The 21,941-nt window shown below is 37.5% G+C and overlaps 1 protein-coding gene across 1 annotated transcript in view; it reads right to left on the bottom strand.

Annotated features, from left to right (window-relative positions):
* Positions 1-2,068: 2,068 nt before the first annotated feature.
* PDGFC (platelet derived growth factor C) overlaps positions 2,069-21,941 on the bottom strand; it is a 122,025-nt gene continuing 102,152 nt past the window's right edge. The window contains exons 4-6 of the mRNA XM_058803885.1: positions 9,960-10,167; positions 4,355-4,572; positions 2,069-3,700 (exon numbers count right to left, since the gene is read on the bottom strand). Of these exons, the coding sequence (XP_058659868.1) occupies positions 3,584-3,700; positions 4,355-4,572; positions 9,960-10,167 (543 nt within the window). The 3' untranslated portion in view covers positions 2,069-3,583. The remainder of the gene's footprint in view (positions 3,701-4,354; positions 4,573-9,959; positions 10,168-21,941) is intronic.

Raw genomic sequence — 21,941 nt, 5'->3', positions numbered from 1 at the left:
TGCATTAGCTAATAAAAAACAAATCTTTGTGTTTCTATCTTTTTTTCTCCACACACTCTGTTCTCTCATCCACATTTTTTTCCTCCTCTTCTGCTGAAAAGGAGCTGTAAGCCTGTTCAACCAGGCAGACACAGAGCAAAAACACTTAAAGTCTTTTAAGAGCCAAGAGATCTGCAGTTAACGCCCTTGGTGAGTAAAGATGTGGTGCTTCTCCACGACTCCCATGCTGGCCACAGCTGACAGGAGGCTTCCAGCAATGTGAGTATCTACAGAATCCATAAAAACAAGGCTCAACATCAGTCATCAGGTCCCCCACCTATTCCTCTGGGGGGAACAATTTCTTTTGACTGAAGACATTTATTTGGCATAGGATAAAACCTACAAAATCCAGACTGTGCAATTTGGATTTTGTCTGTTTACAGGAGCTACTTTATTCTACTTGGTTGTTCCCACTGTTCAGACTCATTAGCAACAGCCAGTATTGCCAAACCCTGATGCTTACATTGATGCAATTCAGGAATTCATGGCTTAAAATACACAGCAACATTTAAAAATAATCTCCACTAAGATGTAACATCAAAATTTGCAACTTCTATTCCACATTAGAAAAGGCTTACTACCCATTTATGTCAATCTATTTCCACACATCCTTGGCATTCAGCTGCCATTACCTGTAGCTGTGAAAGGCACTGTTAGCTGCTTGTTAGCAATTAATTATTGATATCTTCAGTCAGTTTTTACCACACCTTTTGCTTAGAAGCCACCCACAGCCAGGAGCAGCTGCTTGCCTGGCAGGATTTGGGATGCAGCACCAGGCAGGAGAACTGCACCCTTCACTGCTCCCCCTCAGCTGGAGCCTTTCCCACATCCCCGCCTGCAGGAGAAATCAGCCTCTCCAGACCCTCTCAGCTAGGGAGGAGGTGCAGTGCCAAATCTGCTGAATGTCTGAGGAGAGGTGGAAAAACCTGGCAGAAGTAGCAAGAAGACAAAGCCCGAGCATGGAGACAAGGGGGAGGAACAGAGCTCAAAGATGCTCTGCAAGAGGGTGGCAAACAGAAATGGTGTGAAGGCAATACAAGGAGCAAAGGGGTAGAGAGCTCAAATACAGGTCCAAAGCAAGCAGTTGGGGAGGAAACTGGTTCAAGGAACTGGCAAGGAAGAAAGTGAGACAGAGGGGGGCAATAGGAAAAAACTACTTGGGACATTTGGAAAACATGACTCTCCACATCCCACATGGTTCCCGAAACTCCCCATTACTCTGCTGCCACCAAATACCTACCCCAAAATTCATGACCAGCCTTTTTCTCCTAGCAAGTCTACAGAGAGGATGAGACCTCCTGTATTTCCTACAGCAGAATCTCCTGTAATGGAACTACATTTTTTGAGTCCTCTGCTGAATTATGATGCCAGAGGCTATGACTTCTGTCTTTACCTTGACCTGCTGTTCAAAAACTCTTTAAATTAAATAAAAAACCAAAAAAAGGAACAACATTAATGCAAAGACATCCCCAACATCCCTGCAAAACACTTCAGGTCAAAGACTCAAAACTCAAGTAAACCAGGTTTTTTTGTGACCATAATTCTGAATTCTGATACAGGGTTAATATTCAGACTGGAGAATTACATGTCACATTTACACCAGAAATTTTTCTTACTGAGTAGGTGTTTGAGGGTGGGGACAAAATAAGAAGCCACCTGAATATTTTCCAGAATTGGTACCAGAAAGTCATACTAACTTGCAAAAAATCCAAATTTTCATCAGAATTCATTTTCACTATGGAAACAATAACAGAAGATGTTATTTCAATCTGATGGCTTCACATCCCACACAATTTTGAACATTTTGACTGTTTGTACAAATAGCATCACATTAATTCCTTTCCTTTTTTTTCCTGGGGTATTTACAGTAATGCAGAATTAATAAAGCAAGTGGAAAGTCTTGGCAACAGAAGACTTTTGTATTCAGAGCTGACTTTCAAAATGGTAAGGAGAAAATCACCATCCTAGCTTTTCCCATTAAATTGTATACTGACAGGTACAAATATGCAACCACACCGAAACATTTATTCTCCCAAAATTAGCATTATTACTTTATTTTGTGATTCATTACAATCTGAAAATCCAATAGTCAAAAAAAATAAACTAGGCATAATGTTAAAGCATTTTACAAGCAAAATACTTTACTGTTTCCGTTTCAATTTGCATGGGGTGGGATAAGTGTATGGGTTAAAAATAAAACATACAGAAGAACAATACCATAGAGTTCATCAAACTGCTCTGCAGAGTGTTACATTCCTGTGAGTGAACAGTACTTAAGCAGCAGTTTCTGTCAATGGAAAACCATACACTTCACCATTGACAGGGCTGCCTTCCCATGACCATGATGCATCATGATGGCTGCAAGCCCCCGGTTTCTTCTCTTACATTGTAGGTCATTCTCCTTTAAAGAAATTATAGAGTTAAACAAGCCAGAATGCATCCATCTATGCTCATTTCTTCTCTACTTGAACAAAGGACAGTATGGAGAGAAGGAATTTTAAAAGTCAGCTTTTGAAACTGGTTATAGTAACCTCTGTCTCATATTTTTAGGCTCATGGAGCTAGCAAGCTTAGAGCTTCATCCACATATCTTTCTCTACTATTATCCAGGTAAAAAAAACTGTACTTTTCACTTTGTAGAAACAAACTGCAAAGAGATCATGCTTCTTTCCCACTGTAGTCACATTTCTGTTCCTCCAACTGTATAAGTCTGGCTTTAAAATCTCACAAAACTAAAAAATAGTTGATCTAGGTTGTAATAAAAAAAAAGAATATTAAATACCTTTGGTAAAAATAGATATATTTAACAAGTTTAGAAAAGCAAATAGTTATATCGTCAAAAGGAGAGTATAAAAATGTACACGATAAAAAATAACAAACACACAAAAAAAATCATCAGCCATAGTAGTAAGAATAAAGGCACTGATCTTTTCAATGTTTGCTTCCTTAGCTCACATTATTGTCCAGTCTTCCTTCTAAAAGGCAGGAGCTTTACTAGAGCATATGGAAAAATCCAGTCCTTCCTACCAGCATTAGACAAATTAAAATTAATTCGGAAAAGGCAGTCTGTTTTAACCCAAGTTTATGCAACAGAGAACACTTTGATTTAGGTACGTAGGAGTAGCTGAACACAAAGGTTTCAGGTGTTTTCAACCAGAGGCCAGATGTACTTGAGCTGTAGAAATGAGACAGCCAGCAGGATCAAGTCTCCATGATGTCAGCCTTCTAAATCTATTTTTTACTCCTAAATTATAAATCCATGTATTGCCAAGAAAATTGTGGGGAACAACAACAATACATATATTTTAAATCCCTCATTGATGCCTTTCTCCCATCCTTTCACTGGGCCTCCAAACAGAGCTGTCACACAACATATAATCCCGGTTTGGCTTCTCCTCTTTTTAGAGCTCACTGTAAATCTTCGAGACGGAAGATCCCCAAAGCAAACAACTGAGATTACAGAAGGAGATAATGCACAAGCCCCATAATAGAATCAGCCATTGATTGAATGTGCTTTAAAAGAAAACAGCACAATTATATCATGTTTATCCTTCAGTATTCCTTTTGCACACACAGTCACACTCCTCGTGGTGTTCCAAGGGTACATCTGTCAATGATTTATGCAATCCTCGGACACCAATCCTTGGCTTCAGCTGAAGAACCTGAAGGAGAAGAAGCCAAGCATCAAGAAAACAGCAAGTGCTTCATCACACACCTAGACTATGAGCTAGATTGCACTGGAAACCCACTGGATGACAGGAAGCATATTAAAACTGAATTTCTTCATTAATTCCACCCACTCATTACTAGTTTTGCTTTTACCTCAAGCCATTTACAAAATTAATTAAATCACGTTGAACGCGATTAAATCATGTTGCTTTGCCAAAGAAGAGTCTTGCAATTTCAGATTTCCACTTAATTTTATTTAAGAGCAAACAGTAGAGTTAACCCAATTAGAAAATTCTATGATAAACAATTTTAGCTATAAATTTACAGCAATGGAAATGATCAAATATTTGTTTCTTCATAAAGCCAATATCTACCACTAGAGAAAGAATGAAAGGTACGGCTGTGATGTGTCTGAACTGCACTAGTAAATACCTCAGAAATTAATAGTTACACAGAAAAGTATATTAATAAGAAAGATTTTACCTTTTTCAATGTAATACCTAATTAAAATGCTAAAAAAATATTTACTAAAAGTGCAATATATAAAATATTAAAATATTAATGGCGGTGCATTCATTTTATTAAAAATAAATGCCCTGATTGGCTTTCAGCGTTTCCAAACATGCAAATGTAAAAGCAGTGCATACCTCGTGGTATTTTTTGGTGACTTTAGTTGGCACGCACTGGCACTCGTTGCAGCTCTGCTGACAGCAGGCACAGTTTCCCCCGCAGCGCTTCACCAGCAGACACAGCGGCCAGAAGATGGTGTCCGTTCTCTTGAGCTCCTCGCGCAGCGACACCGAGAAGTTGCGCGGGGTGCAGCTGTACAGCCGCGCCTCCTCCTTCAGGAGGTTCAGATCCACCACTGCAAACAGACAGAGAAAATTGTGCTCATCTCATCTGCAACCCAAGCTCCCTCCTGGCAGATCACCTTCAGCGGCGCAGAACCCATGGGGAGGGTTCACTTTGGTGTAGGTTCAGCGCAGTTCCATGAACACCATGAAACTCAAATGGAATGATCGCTGCACAGTGATAGTCACCCATTATTTTATAACTCTGGCAAAGCTGGTTCCATTTAAAGCAAGATTTGGCTGCTATGTTCCAGTATATGTTTTATCAAATCAACCCTAATGGAAGTCACTTTGTTCACACCAATACTCTGAGTTCCAGTGTTGCTATTCTACGGTCATTTTGGATTTGGAGAAACACACACAGAGCTATTTAGAATCCTGCAAAATTTCAAAGAGATTTTCAATTCACTTGCAATAAAGCATTCAAACTTCTTGTTTCAATTTCAATTATTGCTTCTTTGCTAGGGCATTGTAATTATAAGAAGAATGAAACCATTCATATCTAAGCAGAAGTCACTTTCATGGACAAAGAACTGCAAGGAGTTGTCACCATCAGGGAATTCTGTACAGAATAAATAACTGCGCAAGTCTGTATATCTCTGTATCTATTAGTAGGTTCCATTTTCTCCTCCCTCTCCACAGCAGCATATATAAGAATTTCTGTTGTTCAACTAGGTTTCATTTTCTCTTGATGTGTCTTAAGTAAAAGTTCCTCCTTGTAAGCAACTAACTTGAAGTGCAGGTTAAACATATTAATATTTGGCATCAGTTTCCCTATAAACTGGTTCCACTGTATCATACTAAAGTTTCACTATGCCAATGGTTTAACAGCAAGGTTCATGAAAAGATCTGAAAGAACAAGCTCCTTTATGTTCATCTTAGCTGCATAGTCAAGAGCTAACAAGCCTTGAAATAACCAGTTGAAATTGGGAAAAAAATAATAAGACTGTGGGGAAAAAAACAGTGAGAAGCAATGGAAATTGAATTTATTTCAGAAAAGTCAGACTATAGTGATCCTGATCTAGGGTCTTTTGTCTGGATTGTTTTTCTCCACACCCACCATTAAGGAACAGAAGTGATGTCTAATTCACAGGGATATTACTCTCTCTAGCAAAAAACCAAAAGATAAAGAGAAAATGAAAACCCTATGATAACATGACTATTGAGATGAGTGAAACGGAGGCCCCGAATAAAGTGACAAAGACATTTAACCAACTGGTCTTAAGCTAAATCAAGAGAAAATTAGGGGGGGGTTGAAAGAACCCCAGTACATTAATATAGCTTAAAAAATACTTTAATGTCATCTATTAATGAATAAAAATAAATTAAATAAAGCTAAAATAAGTTTCTGATCTGAATCACCCTCTAGAGAAATATCTTTTTTTCTCTCTCTGCTATGTAAAGAGCCTTAAGAGGTCATCAAGAAGAACTTCAGCCTATCAAGGCAAGATAATTCCTCCTAATTCTATTTAAACACATGCTACATTAAAAAAATTTGGAAGCTGGATTTCTTTAGCAGAAATGCTCAGTGGTACTTTCCAAGGAGCAGATCTTTGGGAAGGAATTTCAATCCATGTTCCTTCAAACATTTCTTTTGCAGGCATATCCACATACTGGCATCCATAAGTAAGGATTTATTGTTGTGAAAGGTCAGTTAAACCCACTGAAGCCTTCTCTTTGCTTGCACTCACAGTGAATGCCAAGCTGGGGAACTTCATTCCATCACTATCAGGTCAACATAGGCTCCTAAATAAACAAACTGAATTTTAAGAGGGAGGAGTGTGTAATAGCTCTAATAGCGTTACTGATAGGACACCAGCCTGCCTCCCACACTGCAAGAGCATTCTTTGGATAAAGTTGAGGAGAGAGCAGAGGAAAAGAGAGACAAAACTTCCAGGGGAGAAATTCACTGTGAAAAAACAGAAATTATTTAAGCCCTTCTGATCAGCTAATAGCTCTAGGCTGAGTCACTTAAAAGGTGGATGTGTCTACCTCCATTAATCAGGGACTGCGGACAGGAATAGAGTGTTTCTTTCTTCTGTAGTGTTTTCAAACATGTAATAAGTGAGCTGTCTGAATGAGGATAAAATGCCTGAAGCACACTGTGAAAAGTGCTAGTTCTGCTAGTACTTTCTCCTGGAAGATCGTTTCTGCAGAGACCGATATGCTTGGTGCAGTGAATTTGAAGGAGCTAATCTTACGTGCTGCTCAGCCCTTCACCATGGGATATTGAAAGTGAAAGTGGGCGCTGACACCCCTTCCAGCAGGCCCACGGAGCAGTGGGAGAGAGATTCTTGTGTGGTGATGTCCTTCTCCATTGCCTTCTGGCAGCAGCAGAGGAATGCATCAATTTCCCTACCTACAGCTAGCTGTACTTATAGAGAAAAGCGCAATGCGCTAAAATAAACAGCATGGTACTCACTTTGTCACAAAAAGAAATTAATTTGAACTCAACCCCTCAGACCTGCAGACATTCATTTCAAAAGGGTTCTTTTGGAGAACACACAGCTCTTAGCAGATATCTTTCAGGGTTCTGTACTGTTACAACAGGCTTCAGGAGAGATGAACAAATGTCATGTTTGATTTCCAAGCTTTAAAATGTACTAAGGTATATTGCTGTAATACCTCACAATGAACCCTTGCCCTATCTTATGTAATTCAATTTCATTAAAAGGTCTGTGGCAAATTTATCTAGTGCTTATATAATCACTTCTTTGAAGTGTGTGAATGAAGCTGTTATTTTTTCAAAGAGTAGCTGTCTATTCAAAATTTATTTTAACACACTGTGGGCACGAAACTAGATGAGAGAATGTATATATTCCCTTAAAAGTGTTTACTTAACCACAATAAAAGGTTATGTGGATTTCCCAAGTGCACTGAGTTACAGTACCTGTTATAATGTGAACATTTAAACACTCCTTCAACTTGGCTTCCACTCATGTATCATGTTTGACACAATATGACACAACAGTCAAGGTTCTTTTGTCTAGCACTAGCTCAGGAGGAGTGAAGGCTCTGCAGCAGCACATAAATGCGAAACACTAAAATAAAAATAAGTGAAGGATAAAAAATCTAGATGCAGCTAGGCTCACAGTAAAGTGCATTTCAAAAGCATGCCAACACTGGCACACACAACTGAACTAATCCATGTTCACAGCAGCCTGAAATTAATTGTGTTATGCAACTGGCAATGCAATTTTCTGGCATCTTCTGGATGTGTATCGAGTACCACAGGGAAACTTCTTTCCCAAAACATTTTTCCAGCTGGATACTGCTCTCAAAGTCAATGAAACAAATTAAATTCCTGTTGGGGCACTTGTGTGTGAGCACAGATAGCGGCAGAATGGTTTCATTCCTAAGCACTTTGGAGATGTTCCTGGGAATGTAAGTTTCTTACTGGCTTCTACAATAGGAGCTGTTACAAAATCTCAAGGAAGAAGTGGGGTATAAATAAAAAAAAAGTGACATAACTGTACAAAATCCTCAACTGCTAAGGACTACGCTTTCACTGGGACTATTTTTTCCCTCCTTAAGGACATTTCAGAATATGATCTAAAGATTACATATAGATTTCAGTGGGAAGTGATGGGATATATTTTGCTGTGCAAAAAAATTATTTTTATGCACGTTTAATAGTATAAGAGAATCTATGACTATATTTCGACATCAAAGCCTCTGAACTTGGGTCTTCTTTTCTGACTAGAAGTTTTTGGAAGCATTTTATCCAGAGAGAACATCAGAGACGGAAGTTCTCTGGAATTTAGGTTGTCTAAATATAGTTTTTCATACCAATTATTATGTAGGACTAGAGGATATTTCTCTACATAAAGTAAGATACACTTTTAATAACTTGTTTATGATAATAGGACAGTAATTCAGTTTTTGCACTGAAACACTGTAAACTTGAAACTGATCTAATCATGAATCAAAGAGTTTAAATGAAACAAAAATTTTGAGGATATGTCCTTCTCACAAACATGTCTTAAAAAGGTTTTGAAATACAGCAAACATGCTGCTTGAGAGAATAACATGGGAAAAAATAAAAAAGAAGAAAAAAGGTTTTGCTTTTCCTATCTATTGAATAGTTCTATGGCATTTCAACTGGACATATTTTCCATCTCAGGCTATTCTATTACAGACTCAGCAATGCAGTCTGAGGGTGGTCTCTAAGACAAATGTGGCAATACCATGATATGTTTATTCAGTGAAAAAATCTATTTCAGCATCTAATTAGAAGTCTTTAAAAGATTTACCCTGATAGTTTCCTTCTAAGTTATGTCTTGCAGGGAGTTTCTTTTGTCAATATAGATGTTATCCAACACCTGCATTTTGCTTTTCTCCCACTTACTGTGTGCTTATGGCATGCATTTGGCAAATACTAAATCTCTTTAATTAAGGAAGTGCTAAATGACTATCTGAGAGCTTTTAAAGATGTTTCCTCCTCTTTGGCTCATAATTTAGCTGCTCTATACACAGCTATAGCAATATGGATAGGGTACAAAGGCTGATTTCTGGGCTCTGATCTAACAATAAATTGTCAAACCCTTAAATTTGAGCTATGCAAAGTTCTACTTCCTCCCTTTTCTTGCTGATCAGATGATAACCACCTACTTTACCCCCACCAACAGGGAAGACTGTTCAGTTATGCTCATATGTTTTTATTTTCATGCTGTATGGTGGGCAAATGTACTGCCTTCACGCTATCCATGTTTACCCATAAACATGAAATAGTGGGTAGCATCTGGAGGGGATGTGGCAGGAAATTCAGGAGTGTCAGATGTAGAAGGAAGAAAATGAGTAGCTGATCAATAGATCTACAAATTTTGAAAACACAGTCTACTTTACTTCTGATGAAGTTGACAACTGCACGATCAACCCAGACATGGACACATGGTATTCCCTAAGGTGTCGTCAAAGAGAAACATTTCGGTATTGCTCTCAATTCATTTCACGTAGAGACTGGAAACATTTTAGGGAAATAAACAATCACTCACATAATACCGTAAGTATAAGATATTACCTACCTCAAATTAAAATAAAGTTCTTGCCCTCCATAAAAAAAGAAACGCACAAATTTCAAATGTGTTACTCCATCAAGATGCCCTGCTACTTTAGGGAAATAAAGATCTCCCAGGTTCCCTACAGAAAAGTGCTGTGTTTGCTTTTTTTTTTAAATTCCACTTTGCTGCCCTATCCTGCTAAATTCCTTTAAGTTTTGAGTTTAGCTATTTCCCTTTTTCAAATAATACAATGGTGAGGGCGGTGAATAAAAATGGAACCTGCTCTCTTTCTAACGTATTCCTTTCTTCGAACCAAAAATCAAGGTGAAGAACGCTCTTAATTATTTGTCAAGAAATCATACCCACAGCAAGCTGCAAGGCCATACAGAAGACTAAATTACCTCTTGACTTCCTCCCATGAATGTATGCTTTCCCAAGAAGCTGCCACGTTGGCCTGTACAAATCTTCCAAGTCCAGCTGCCACCGCTCCGGTTCGAGATAGCGGATAAGGTCTTCCACGGTGCTGAACCCAGCCACGGCATTGTTTAACACATCCAAGGGCAAGGCTGATGGGGGCAGCAGGGATGGGCTGGGGGCTTCTGTGTGGTGCTGCAAGCAAACCCAAGAGAAGAGCACCAGTCAGAGGGTTAATGCATCTGGCTCTGACAAAGTGCGGTACTTTACCCAGTTACATAGCTGGGAAAGTTTATAAGTGGATAGCTTGTTTCCAAAGTACAGTTTATCTAATAAGACAAACGACAAGAGTCAAAAAGTACCTAATTATTCTTTAGCAATAATTGTAAACAAACCTCCACTGCAGAGTTTGCCTACTTCTTATATTTCCTGTCTTGCAGCCAGCATGCCACTACACCTGCTGTCCTTTGAACATGTTCACTGAGTGACAGATGGGACTTCAGAAACAGAATAAAGGGTGATTTTAAAATATGGCCCCATTTACAGGCATTTCCCAAACCCCTCTAGAAATCTGAAACATTTCACATTCTGCCTCTCCTCAGAAAGTTAGCCACAATCTTTGCCTTCTTGTCCTTCAATGCAAAACATTAACATACCCCAGTACAAAGACAGAAAATATTCTTGCTGTCATCCATAAATAAAAAAAAAGTTATGTTTAATACAGTGCTAAGAATTGTGTTTCTGGTTAAACAATAATGAACAGTGTATTAACAACATCTGGCATAACTAAAATTATTTCTCCCTTACAAAGAGAAAATAAATGTCCCAAATGAAATCAAAAGCATTTAAACATTGAAATTGAGCCCTGACAAAGTACTCTACCACAGCACAAATCTCACTGACAAGCTCAGTGGACAGGAATACTTAGTCACAGACAATTCAAGCAAAGTGAGGCATCTGTTTCTGTTCACTCTACAATCTGTTTTAAAATTATGCATTGATTTATATTTTCAAAACAATAAAAAATGGCAGGAAGGTAAGCCTTAGGAGAAAGCTGCTTCTGAGGCACCTGAAGTTTAGACTTTAGGCTTTTCTGTATGCAGACATTACTACAGACATTATGTCCACAGTAATGCACCAGAGCAATTCATCTGGATCATGTAAGAAAGATGAAGAAAAATTTGCACACGTTGCTGATTTAGGGGATGGAGAGGACAAGAATATGTGTTTATATAGATATCTATATTTAAAAATCTTCATACCACTTAGTGTCAAAATGGCACTGTCAGTAACGTAATGTGAACTGTGTATATACTATAATCTTTCCCATCTATAATGTCAGGTCAATGGTAGAGTAGTCATTTTCCTTTTCAAAATGACCAGAGAAATTGATGAGAAATGTAACAGTTATGCTGGAAAAGAAGATTTAGTGCAACACTCAGCAGAAGTTTCCTAAAATATATACTCGTGTCGTAGCTGCACCACATACCAATAACAATAATTTATTTTCTGTCCTCTAAATTCTATTAAATATGCAGTTTTGGTTTCAGCCAAATGCGTGGTTGAAAGAGCAGCAAATGGGAGTAACCACCATGGCCCTCCTATTTTTTGCTTGAAGGCTTTCTCTACAACTTCAAGAAATGCAGCCACCAGAAGGATTTGTGCTGCTTTTTAACTGGAAGTCTTGCAAAAATAATACAAAACATAGATTAAGTGTTCTGCTACTGTTACTTTTACAATATTCCCATCTTGCTAATCATTTCCATTAGAGTTGGTGAAACAGTTGTTTCCCATCCTGGATGAATGTGATTTTCAAAATATTAAAATATTTCTTCTTCTCTTTGCTCTATTGCCTGCATTAAAAATAGTAATGTGTTTATCCATCTATTCCATTATGAAAATAAAGCAACAGATTCTGGTCTATAATTTAAATAGTTGCTCTTAGTTTAGTAAGGTTCAGAAGAGTGCTGTGACATTGCAATTCAGATGGTCAGAAAAATAAACATTCCAAAATTTTTCTTCCTGTTTTTCTCCGCAATACTGTAACAGCCACATTTCCTGGTTTGAAGGTGCAAGGTTTTACTAACATGGAAAACAAAATCAATGGTGGAACTCATAACTGAAGTAAAAAAACAAATTCTTCTATTTTATTTTCAGCTGAAGATTTACTTCAGTGTCTTACTTCTGCTAGGATTTTTTTTTGCCAGAGAAACAGGTGGATTCTAGAAGAAAATGTATTGATCTAGAATCTATGTCCATATTTGCAACTTACAACATCCACACTAAACAATACATACACAGCAAGTAATCCATCAGTTTATGGCATTCTGGATTCAATAGGCATGAGTTAAACTGTTGTGAGGATATGGTGAATCACTGCACTTAATGGGAACACAATTAAAATTGCCATCACTTTTTAATCATTCTCATAGCAACCAAAAACAAAGTATTTGAAACAGCAAAATCATACAGCTTTTGATGTTTTAGAATAAAGTCATTAGGATCTCAGGATTAAGAGTGTTTTTCCCAATGATCTTTAATGTTAGTCAATTTATATAACAGTTAAAATGTACCAAAGATTAAAGATTATTGATATCATAGAGATGTATATTGAATTTGTGACCTAATAACCTTTATGAAATCTCAATCCAATAAACTGTTCAAGATAAATGGTACTTCTAAATATACTTTACATTGGTTTTACTTGTTAGTGGATACTAATTACTTTATAATTTAAATCTTTTTGACAGAATATCCAGGGCAGCATAAGTGACTAAACTCCTTCCAGTGACTAAAACTATATGGAATTCTGTACAATTTATAATTTCACTTGACTTTCTCAAAGTTTGCCATCTATAGGCAGAGTTTACATATGCAATAAGGTGTTACTCGCAGAGCAGAAAGCAGAAATGACTTGATGCAAGAAATTAAAACTTGACTTTGTGGATGGTACACACCTTTTAGAACAAGCCAATGTGGAACTCCAGCACGATTCTGAAAAGTAACATCATAGCTGCAACTCAGTAATGCTGAAATGCTTCTTACCTGAAACTTTCAGTCACTTTATAGTAAATCTATCACTCCTGCTGCAATTTAATCTGTATTTCTCTAGGCAGTCCCACCTGGATGCCCCACTCCACCTGCATGGCTGACACTCACTGGTGATCTCAAGGCACTCCCTGTGCTGTGCCATGGCACCAGCAGCCAGTGGGTGTCAGAGAGAGCAATGCCATTTCACAGCAGAATGGTGCTGGGAAAGCCTCCCAGGAGGACCACTGATGATCTCTAGCTGTTTTGCTGCTCAGCATTGATGGAGATAATGATCTGATGATGAAGCAGCCATCTGTCAAGTGGACATTTATTCTATAGATGGCATCACCTAATTTACTCCACAGAAATTTCTCATGTCTCCCCTAACAGGTCACCTAAAAATAATCAACATTTGATTTAACATATATTTATTTATCTGACTGGGGAGATAGAACCCAAGACTGCAGACACTTCTGCTGTCCAAATATAGCACCTATCCAAAATATCTTTCCTGATGGAAACCATTTTCTGAGAAGTGATGTTCTCCACACTCTGCTATAATAAATACTAATTGACAGTAAACACTTATTCTGTCATAGCAACACATTCTCAACTCATGCCAATGTTTTAGGTTTGAGATCACCTTTCTTATTTTTTTTTCCCTGAGCATGAATAATTTCTGTCAAGATAGATTTGACAAATGCATCAAGTTGTCTATATGACTCCTGTAGTAAAAAAAAAAAACAACGTGCTGTGGTTTGTTTCTGTTTTTCTGCCCAGGAAACAATTGCAAATTGCTTTAATAAGCATAAATATGCTTAGAACAAAGATAGAGACAAACAGTTGCATATTTACTGTTAGTTAAAGTGATTCAGGATGAAAACCAGAGCAGAAATCATTGAACTTCTGCTGGCCTGTACAACAGCCAAGAATGACAATTGGTGTTGGATCAAACAGAATTTTCTTCAGGTTTGTTTATATTGTATTTCTGTACATGCACTTAGCTCTATCAAAACAAATACCACACAGAAATCCCCAAATTGTTTACAAACATACAAGACAGGCCAGTAGACCAGTTTAGGCAACGGTTAAAGATATAGGCTTGGGAAAAAGGATGGAAATAATACAGAGTAATGTCACAAGACCATCCAACCCAGAACATCACACATAACAGTGCCCCAGAAAAAATTTAGGGACCAAAATGCATCTTAGGTTGCTCACAATGTTAGTTGTGCCCTATTAAAGGAATCAAAACTACTCCATCTAGCCTCTTTCTCAAAGGGAAAAAGAGTAGGACATTATTGTAAGTAGAATAAGAAGTCAACCCTCACTGAAGCAGCAGATTTGAACAAAAGCTTCAACAAACAAATTTAAAATTATCTAGTTGAAGTTAAAGTCTAAAATATTATTTAGTATGCAGCCTAACACGAAGACCTATGATTAATTTCTTGTTCTGACACATTTCTTGTGTTATCTGAGCACAGTATTTAGGTCAAATTTTCATCATGTAAAGCATCTGAGGGTAGTATCTCCTTGCTGTGCCAGCATGATTGTGTATGTGGCTGAATAATAAACAAGAGGCAAACTTCTGAAAAAGAAGAATATACCTTCAACAGCAAAGCCATCACAATTGAAAACACAGCAGCTGCTAACACAAAAACAGTTTTAGATTCACTCTGGCACCAGGAATTTCACAGCATACAGGTTTGTAACCTTATCAAATTTGTAAATTGAACATAAAGGCAATTCCTTGACCTCACAAATTCGGTGAGAGGATGAATACAACCAGTTTTTGTTAGGTACTCATTATTGGTTTACCTGAAGAATACAGAAGTGTATTAGACAGATAGCAGGTATAAATTTGGATATGAGACTGGATATTAGAACCTTTCCTGTTTGCCACTCTGTCTCTGTTCTTTGCTTGCACTGTACCTATTCCAAGGATAAACAACTCAGAACACAACAGCACTGACCTACAATCTACACAAGGTCAGCTCTTAATAGCTCTATTATGACCTAAGGAAAGCCTTTCTTTTGCTCCTGGTTCTCAGGATAAGGATAACACGCCAAAGGTACCAACACCACCCTCTGCCAGTTAAAGAAGAGGCAAAAAATAGTAATGTTAGGTTGCTGCTGCCAGGAGTAAGGAATTTCATGTTTAATAACGCAAGCACTAAGTTAAGAGTGGAAAAACAAAAACAAGTGAGTCAAATACTTGGCATGACAGGACATTTACAAGTACTGAATACTATGTCTAAAATAATTACCTCCCCACAAAAGAAATCCCTACTTTTTCTTTTTGCTTTCTTGGCTTGAAGAAAATATTGTCAAGCAGTTTCTGAGTTATGACCCATTCATCAGTTGGCGCAGTTCACAGAAAATAATAAACATCAAAGTAGTTTAATCAAACTAGAAGAGACTCTAAAAAAGCCTCAAAGGAACCTAGTCTCCCCTGAAACACAACTAGGATCAGTAATTTGAAAGAAATAACATATTTCTCTTAATGAAATATCTGTAGATTTTGTAGGGTTTTTTTTTAAATTATTATACAGGAACATTCCAAGTCCTGCTCAGATTTAAAGATATGCTTTTGAAAGTTATCGTACATGCACATTCTTGTAACACGCACTCAAGAACCCATTTTCTTCCTTCATAATCACAGGTAACCCTCCTTCTAGCATCATTAGAATCTCTGAGAGAAAGCAGATCTCCAACTCTTTCGAGTTTGCCCTGAGGATGCAAATTTTTTCACATAACAATAGCTCTTTGTTTTCTCCCAGGAGTACATGCAGTAATAGGTATGAAGAGCCTCTAGAAATCCTGACCTGCCTGAAAAAGCACACACTTTTACTTGCTTGCACCTATGCAGTACAAAAGAAAAAGCACTAGTGAAAGTCTCTCATTTATAAAGACATCTTCTCTGTGCAACATTAATGTGCATTGCTAAGAAAGTGTTAGTCCTGTTCAAGTTTCAAGGCAGAAGGAAGTAATGTGTAGCTGGGCCTGTGTGCAAATACCCAAGCAGAGAAATCAAGCTCCAGGATCCTCTTCTTATGCCTTATGCAAAAGAAATGAAAAAAAAAAAAAAAAATTAAAAAAAAAAAGCCACAGAGGCAGATAATTTAAGCTGCGAAATCCAGGAATAAGGTGAGGATGTTTACTGCACATGGTACAGATGGAAGTCAGGAAGGCTGCCACAGCTCCCATCCACTGCAGCACCTTTTCCTGCTTTGGATAAGTGACTGTCACAGCATCATGGATGGCTGCATGAGAGACACATCACCCTGGAGATGCTGAGCAGGTGGGGCTGGTGAAATAAGCTCCAGTGGCACTGAGTTAAACATCCTTCTCTTCCAGCTGGCCTTCTTCCAGGGGTGCAACCTCTGCCAGGCAAGTGACACACAGGTAAGGGGGTACCAGCCCTCCTCATTTTAATGCTTCTGAAAATGAGAACCAGACTGCAGCATGACAGCAGCCCACTCCTCTTTCCTGGGCCTCCAGCTCTCTGCCTTTCACAGGCTCCCCAAATTTTCTGTTCCTATAGAGTGCTACAACCTCTTATCAAAAGCTTGTCCACACTCTCTTTGTGTGCATGCAGGGTTTTCCTTTCATCTCACTGAGGACCTAATTTGCTGAGTATCCAGGCCTGCCCTTGCATCAATTTACATCTTAAAGCCAGAGATGAGAAGGCTTTCCAAACTCTACATCCATATTTTTGCTACTGCATTTTGGTGATTGCGTTCCCAATATGTGTAACCTCTACTCTCCATAACCACCTACAGGAGGAACATCACAGAGATGTCTAGGGAAAATGAACACCTTTGAGCCTTTCTGGTTTTGCCTGGAACAGGTGGGAATAAAAGAATAAAGATGTGCAAAAGTAGCATTGGATAAAAGTCTTACAGCTTAACTAACAGCATAACATTACCTCAGGCTAAACTTCTGAGACAAAATGTATTTTGAAAATGTTTAAATATTTCCCTAAATAGAGTTTCTGTGCACTTCACAGAGAAGGCCTGGAATTCTAATTGTGCTGGAAACAACTGCAAGATGCTCCCAAGGAAGCTAGCAGCATGGAAATAGCACAGGATGTCACTAATCATCAGCGTTCCTCTGGCAAATTGCAGCTTTTTGCCTGAAGTCTATGCACACTGACACCTTTTGAAATAGACAGTACAGGTGTGAGAGACAGAGCTGACACATTTAGAGCTAGCTCATTAACTCTCAGAGGATGCCATCAATTGCAATAATCTCTGGAACCTATTTTCAAAAAACCTTTATGGATTGGTTAGTTGTCATAAATATATATAAACAAGTATGTGTACATTAATGGTTGTGTTTATATATGCATAAAATACAGCTTGATTTTTCTGTGATCACATGTATCAGTAATAAATCACACTTATTCATTTTAAAGGCAAAAAGCAGAAAACTGATGCTTAGCCCTGTATTGTATGGGAGAACTTATTGTAAATACACTTCATCATGATAGTGTTAGAGGTTTCTATCCCTAGGAGACACATACACAGACACAACTATATTTCTTGCATGCAGTTGCATTGATTTTTTTCAGTGCATCTGTTAAGTCTCATTGAAGCAGCACATGCTAGCTACTTCATGAGTATTTCATAGGCACTGCAAAACTACCTGCCTCTCCTTTACTGTAAGTATCTGTTTTTTTACAAAATGACCCAGTGATTCTTGTACTATTTTGGGTAAGAAGTTTCATTCACTGATTTATTCTTTCAGCTAATTAAGGAGCGAAGAATTGTATAAACAACTCTGCTTGAAACCTGTGTTGTCAACATCTTTGTCAACTGCAGAGATCTCAAGCCATGAAGAATACAACCCCTGCAAGCCCCAGAATCCAGAAAGCTGGCAGATTCAGCCAGATACCTGCAATGGAAATCAAATTCTGATGCCTTTTTTTCTACCTTTCTAATTGGTTTTTAATTGCATTTGCCTGCATGAGGAATCTGTGGACATGGTAGTGAACAGGATTCTAGATAGAAGACTCAAAGAAATGTGAGACATCTCTCAACTTGGACACATTTTGACTCAGTAGGCAAAGAGCCAGCCTGACTATTCTGAAAGCAGCACCTGCTGAAGTTGAAATTCACTGGGCTGAACAGGAAGCATTTAAAAGCAAACAGCCTGTGATAATCATATAGAACAAGTTATGGCATAGATTATCTCCAAGACAAGAAACTTCAAAGTCAAATCAGTATGTCAGTTTGAATCTCAAGTTACTTCCTGAAATAATTTGTCTTTTTTTATCATTTTCAATTTACTGTAGATATACAAACTAATTTTAGGTTGATTATCCCAGAGTGAGGGTTTCTATTAAGCATACTTGTGGCAGAACAACATATAAACCATAACTACTTCCAAAATCTTAATTTTTAGTGAGAACTCTCTGCTTTTTTATACATTTCTCTCTTTTAAATGATCCTTTAAAAGAAAATTTAGAGTGAGCTTTCCCCATACCACACAACTATATATATATATATATGCCATAAGAAAAAGACTACATTTGTATCCTAGTAACAACTGCTAAATATTTTGATTTCTGAATCTCAGAGTAACTTTCATTATAACATTTTCAAAACAAATTCATGAAATGCATTCAAAACTATCTGGCTTTTCCCATGTCCCATGCATGAGCACATGGGAGGATTATAACTGCAGCTTTAAAAAGCTATAACCCAGTAGATCATGTTATGTCTTATACAATTTAAATGTACAATAAAAATATTTAGTCTAATTCAGACCATGGACAATACTAACATCTAGATACACATTTTAAAGGGTATGAAATGTGTTTGTGTGTTTATATAGATAAAGTACCTGCTGAAAATGACTGAAAGTAGACTGCATATAGGCAAAATGAAGTACCAAAATAATTTACTGAAGTATAGTTTCTCTCATCACAATCTCATAAAATCTTTCTTTGGAGAAAGATCCTGTCATGTGCTTGCAGCAAGGTGCTAAAACAGGCAAATCCCCCAGCATCTGAGCAATCATAACCTTCATGTCTGATAGCATTTTCTTTTTTATATTCACAGGACTGTCCTAAACAAATTAGCAGCTGCAGTGAATCCTTACAACGTGTGGAACGTGTGAGGAAACGTGCAGGACAGGTGGTCAGCTATTCACATCTCCTGGGACTGCTGCAGGTTAAGTTTTGGAAACGCGAAATATTTTCCTAAGTAGTTACTCTGTCCACCCTGTCTTAGTGCTTTCCTTTCAACTCCCCCTTATTAACTACTCATCACACATTTAAGAACATTTAAAGTTTATTCCCTGCTTAATCTAGCTCATTGTTAAGAGATCATTGCAGTCTTGTACCCATTTGCAGGGCAGGACTCTCTATTGATTGCTTGCTGACTTTTCGAAAGAATGGGATATTTTCTCCTCATACTGCTCTCACTGAGGAGTTAAAGTAGAACTCCACAGAGACCCTTCAAAAACTACATCAATATATCATTGCTTGATGACTTACTGAATATACCCACAATTACCTTTTTATGTTTCAACCCCAAGCTCGTAAAGTAGCTTCATTTTTGTTTTGTGCTTGAACTGACCTTGTGATTAAAGCAGTAGGGTATTTAATGACAGTTTTAAATAGTAGTGACATCACTTTGCACTAAAATATTCCTTCATGGACATTTAAATGCATGAGTTGACAGCTAAATAAGAAGTGTTTTTTCCAAATGCTGCTATAAATAAACCCTTTACCTTCATTTTGTGAATATAAAGTCAAATGTAATTTTCTAGGTTGTCCTGTTCTGATTAATGTTGTATTATGCCTGCAATTCCCTTCTAGAAGGGAAACCTTATCAAGATTTATATATCAAATACTGGGAACAAGAAAGAGAATATCTCTTCTCAATATTAATAATGATATCCTTATATCTTTTCTAAGTTTATATTTATTGTACAGACACTATGCCTCCAAGATTTAGCTGAAATTTAGCAGAATAGGATTCCACCACAGCTTAGCTTCTTTCCCTGACACTTGGATAAAATGCAAGTCCCAGTATACATACCTGAAGGCTGAATTGTGGAACCTGAATTTTGCTTACAATATGAAATTATCATCCAAATGGAGGAATAACACTGTAGTTGAACTGACAGCAAATAAAGTGCCCAAGTGAATCAATGCAAAATGAGATTCCTGCAATCAGATGGCAGTGAGCCATAGTCTTATGTAGTCTAAGATGTAGTCTTATGAATGTTTGCTCAGATCTTAATGCAAATGGGGTTACTGTGACTACTAATCACTACATTTATAGACACACCTAAAATTCAAGCAGGAAAAAGTTGTGGTTGCTCTATTTATGATTTACAGTAGCCTTCTTTTAAAATTTTCTGCACACAAAGCTCTAGTTTAATTGACTGACAGTAGCTGATAAGGAATAAACAGCCAACATAAGTGCAGCTGTTCTGAATAGAAAAAGGGTTTTGTAAATTCTTCTGTGACAGGGGATGTGGCCAGCCATGGTTATAGGGCACCATGTCTGCAGACCTTTTTTAAAATTACTCATTTTACTCAAAACACATATAACAGCTTAATCAAATTAAACAACAGTAAGTGTTTGGAGTCAGTGAATGAACTGCTCTTTAAGGTCCCTCTAGGAACTTCCTCACTGGAAATGGGTAGGTTCTTAATAAAATGTTTACTTATCCCAGTATGCTCACAGGAGTTTCATCAAACATTAAACACCAGGAATGAGTGTTTGTTACAACTGGAAAGTGTATTTGTGAAAGACAATGAAAATTACTTCTACAGTGAAGACTACTTTAATTTGATCCTTCAGTATACACGTTAAATTGCATTCCACAACAGCTTTCTGTTCATTTCATATCACAATAAAATGAACACACCCAACATTCCTGTACAGCAGACGTTGCAAATCAGAGCTTGTCCTGCCTTGAAGGTAAAAAGTCCTTGAACAAAGCCTTACTTTGCAGGGAAAGAACCTCATCTCTGTCCTAATATATCCATTCTTAGTGTCATCAAATATTTCATGTTACCTCATTATACTTTGATATGTATTACACAAATAGAGTAACGTGATTGCACAACAAATGAAGTCAAGATTAATTGGGATAGTATGCTTAATAAGAGAAATTGAAGAAAAAGTATTTTGAAATCCCTTGCATTTAGGAGTAAAATATTAAAAGTGTAAATACAAAATCATAATTAGAGTTTGAAGCAGAATAAACAGTGTTACGGAGGAGACCTAAACCTGAATAAGAGGCGATGGGATTCTGTTCTAAAAAATCAAATCTCATTCACACACTTTCAGAATAACATCATAAAAACAGATATTGAGCTGCTAGAGAGGTCCCAGCTGAAATACAGCGTTAGATTTATCTCCAGCACTTGTGAGATACAGGCAGAGAGAAACAGGATATTCACATGAAAGAACAAGATGAAAACAAAAGAATGAACCACAATAAAAGATTAAGTGATACAACTTTCTTTCATCCTGACAAGACCAGGCTGACAGGAGATAACAAACATGCAAAACAGCATCAGATGATCAGCTGTTCCATCAATGACAAGAATTATTTATGTTAAGTGTTTGAAAAAAGTTTTATACAACGTAAAAGTGCGCAACAGATGACATGGGGAATCTCTGAAATCTTCATCCCTGGACTTCAGGAACAGCACTAGAATCAAGCAAGAATGAGCTTAGTGTATCTGCTCCCCCTTAGAGCAGGACAATTGCTCAGGAAACGTCCAGTCCCACTGAGCTCCCTTCCAGCCTTGCATCTCAGGGATTGTATTGCACAGCATCTACCTGATCTTTCTAGAAGAGCCGTGAAATTATGCTGAGGGGCATGCTGAATTTTAGAAAGTAACTAATTCTAAATAATTTTAAAATCTCTTTTGACTAACTGTGCCAGAAGCTCTTCTGAATACATAACCA

This window comes from Ammospiza caudacuta, chromosome 4, assembly GCF_027887145.1.
Source record: "Ammospiza caudacuta isolate bAmmCau1 chromosome 4, bAmmCau1.pri, whole genome shotgun sequence".
NCBI classification, from domain to species: domain Eukaryota; kingdom Metazoa; phylum Chordata; class Aves; order Passeriformes; family Passerellidae; genus Ammospiza; species Ammospiza caudacuta.
This window is presented reverse-complemented; position numbering and strand designations above follow the sequence as displayed.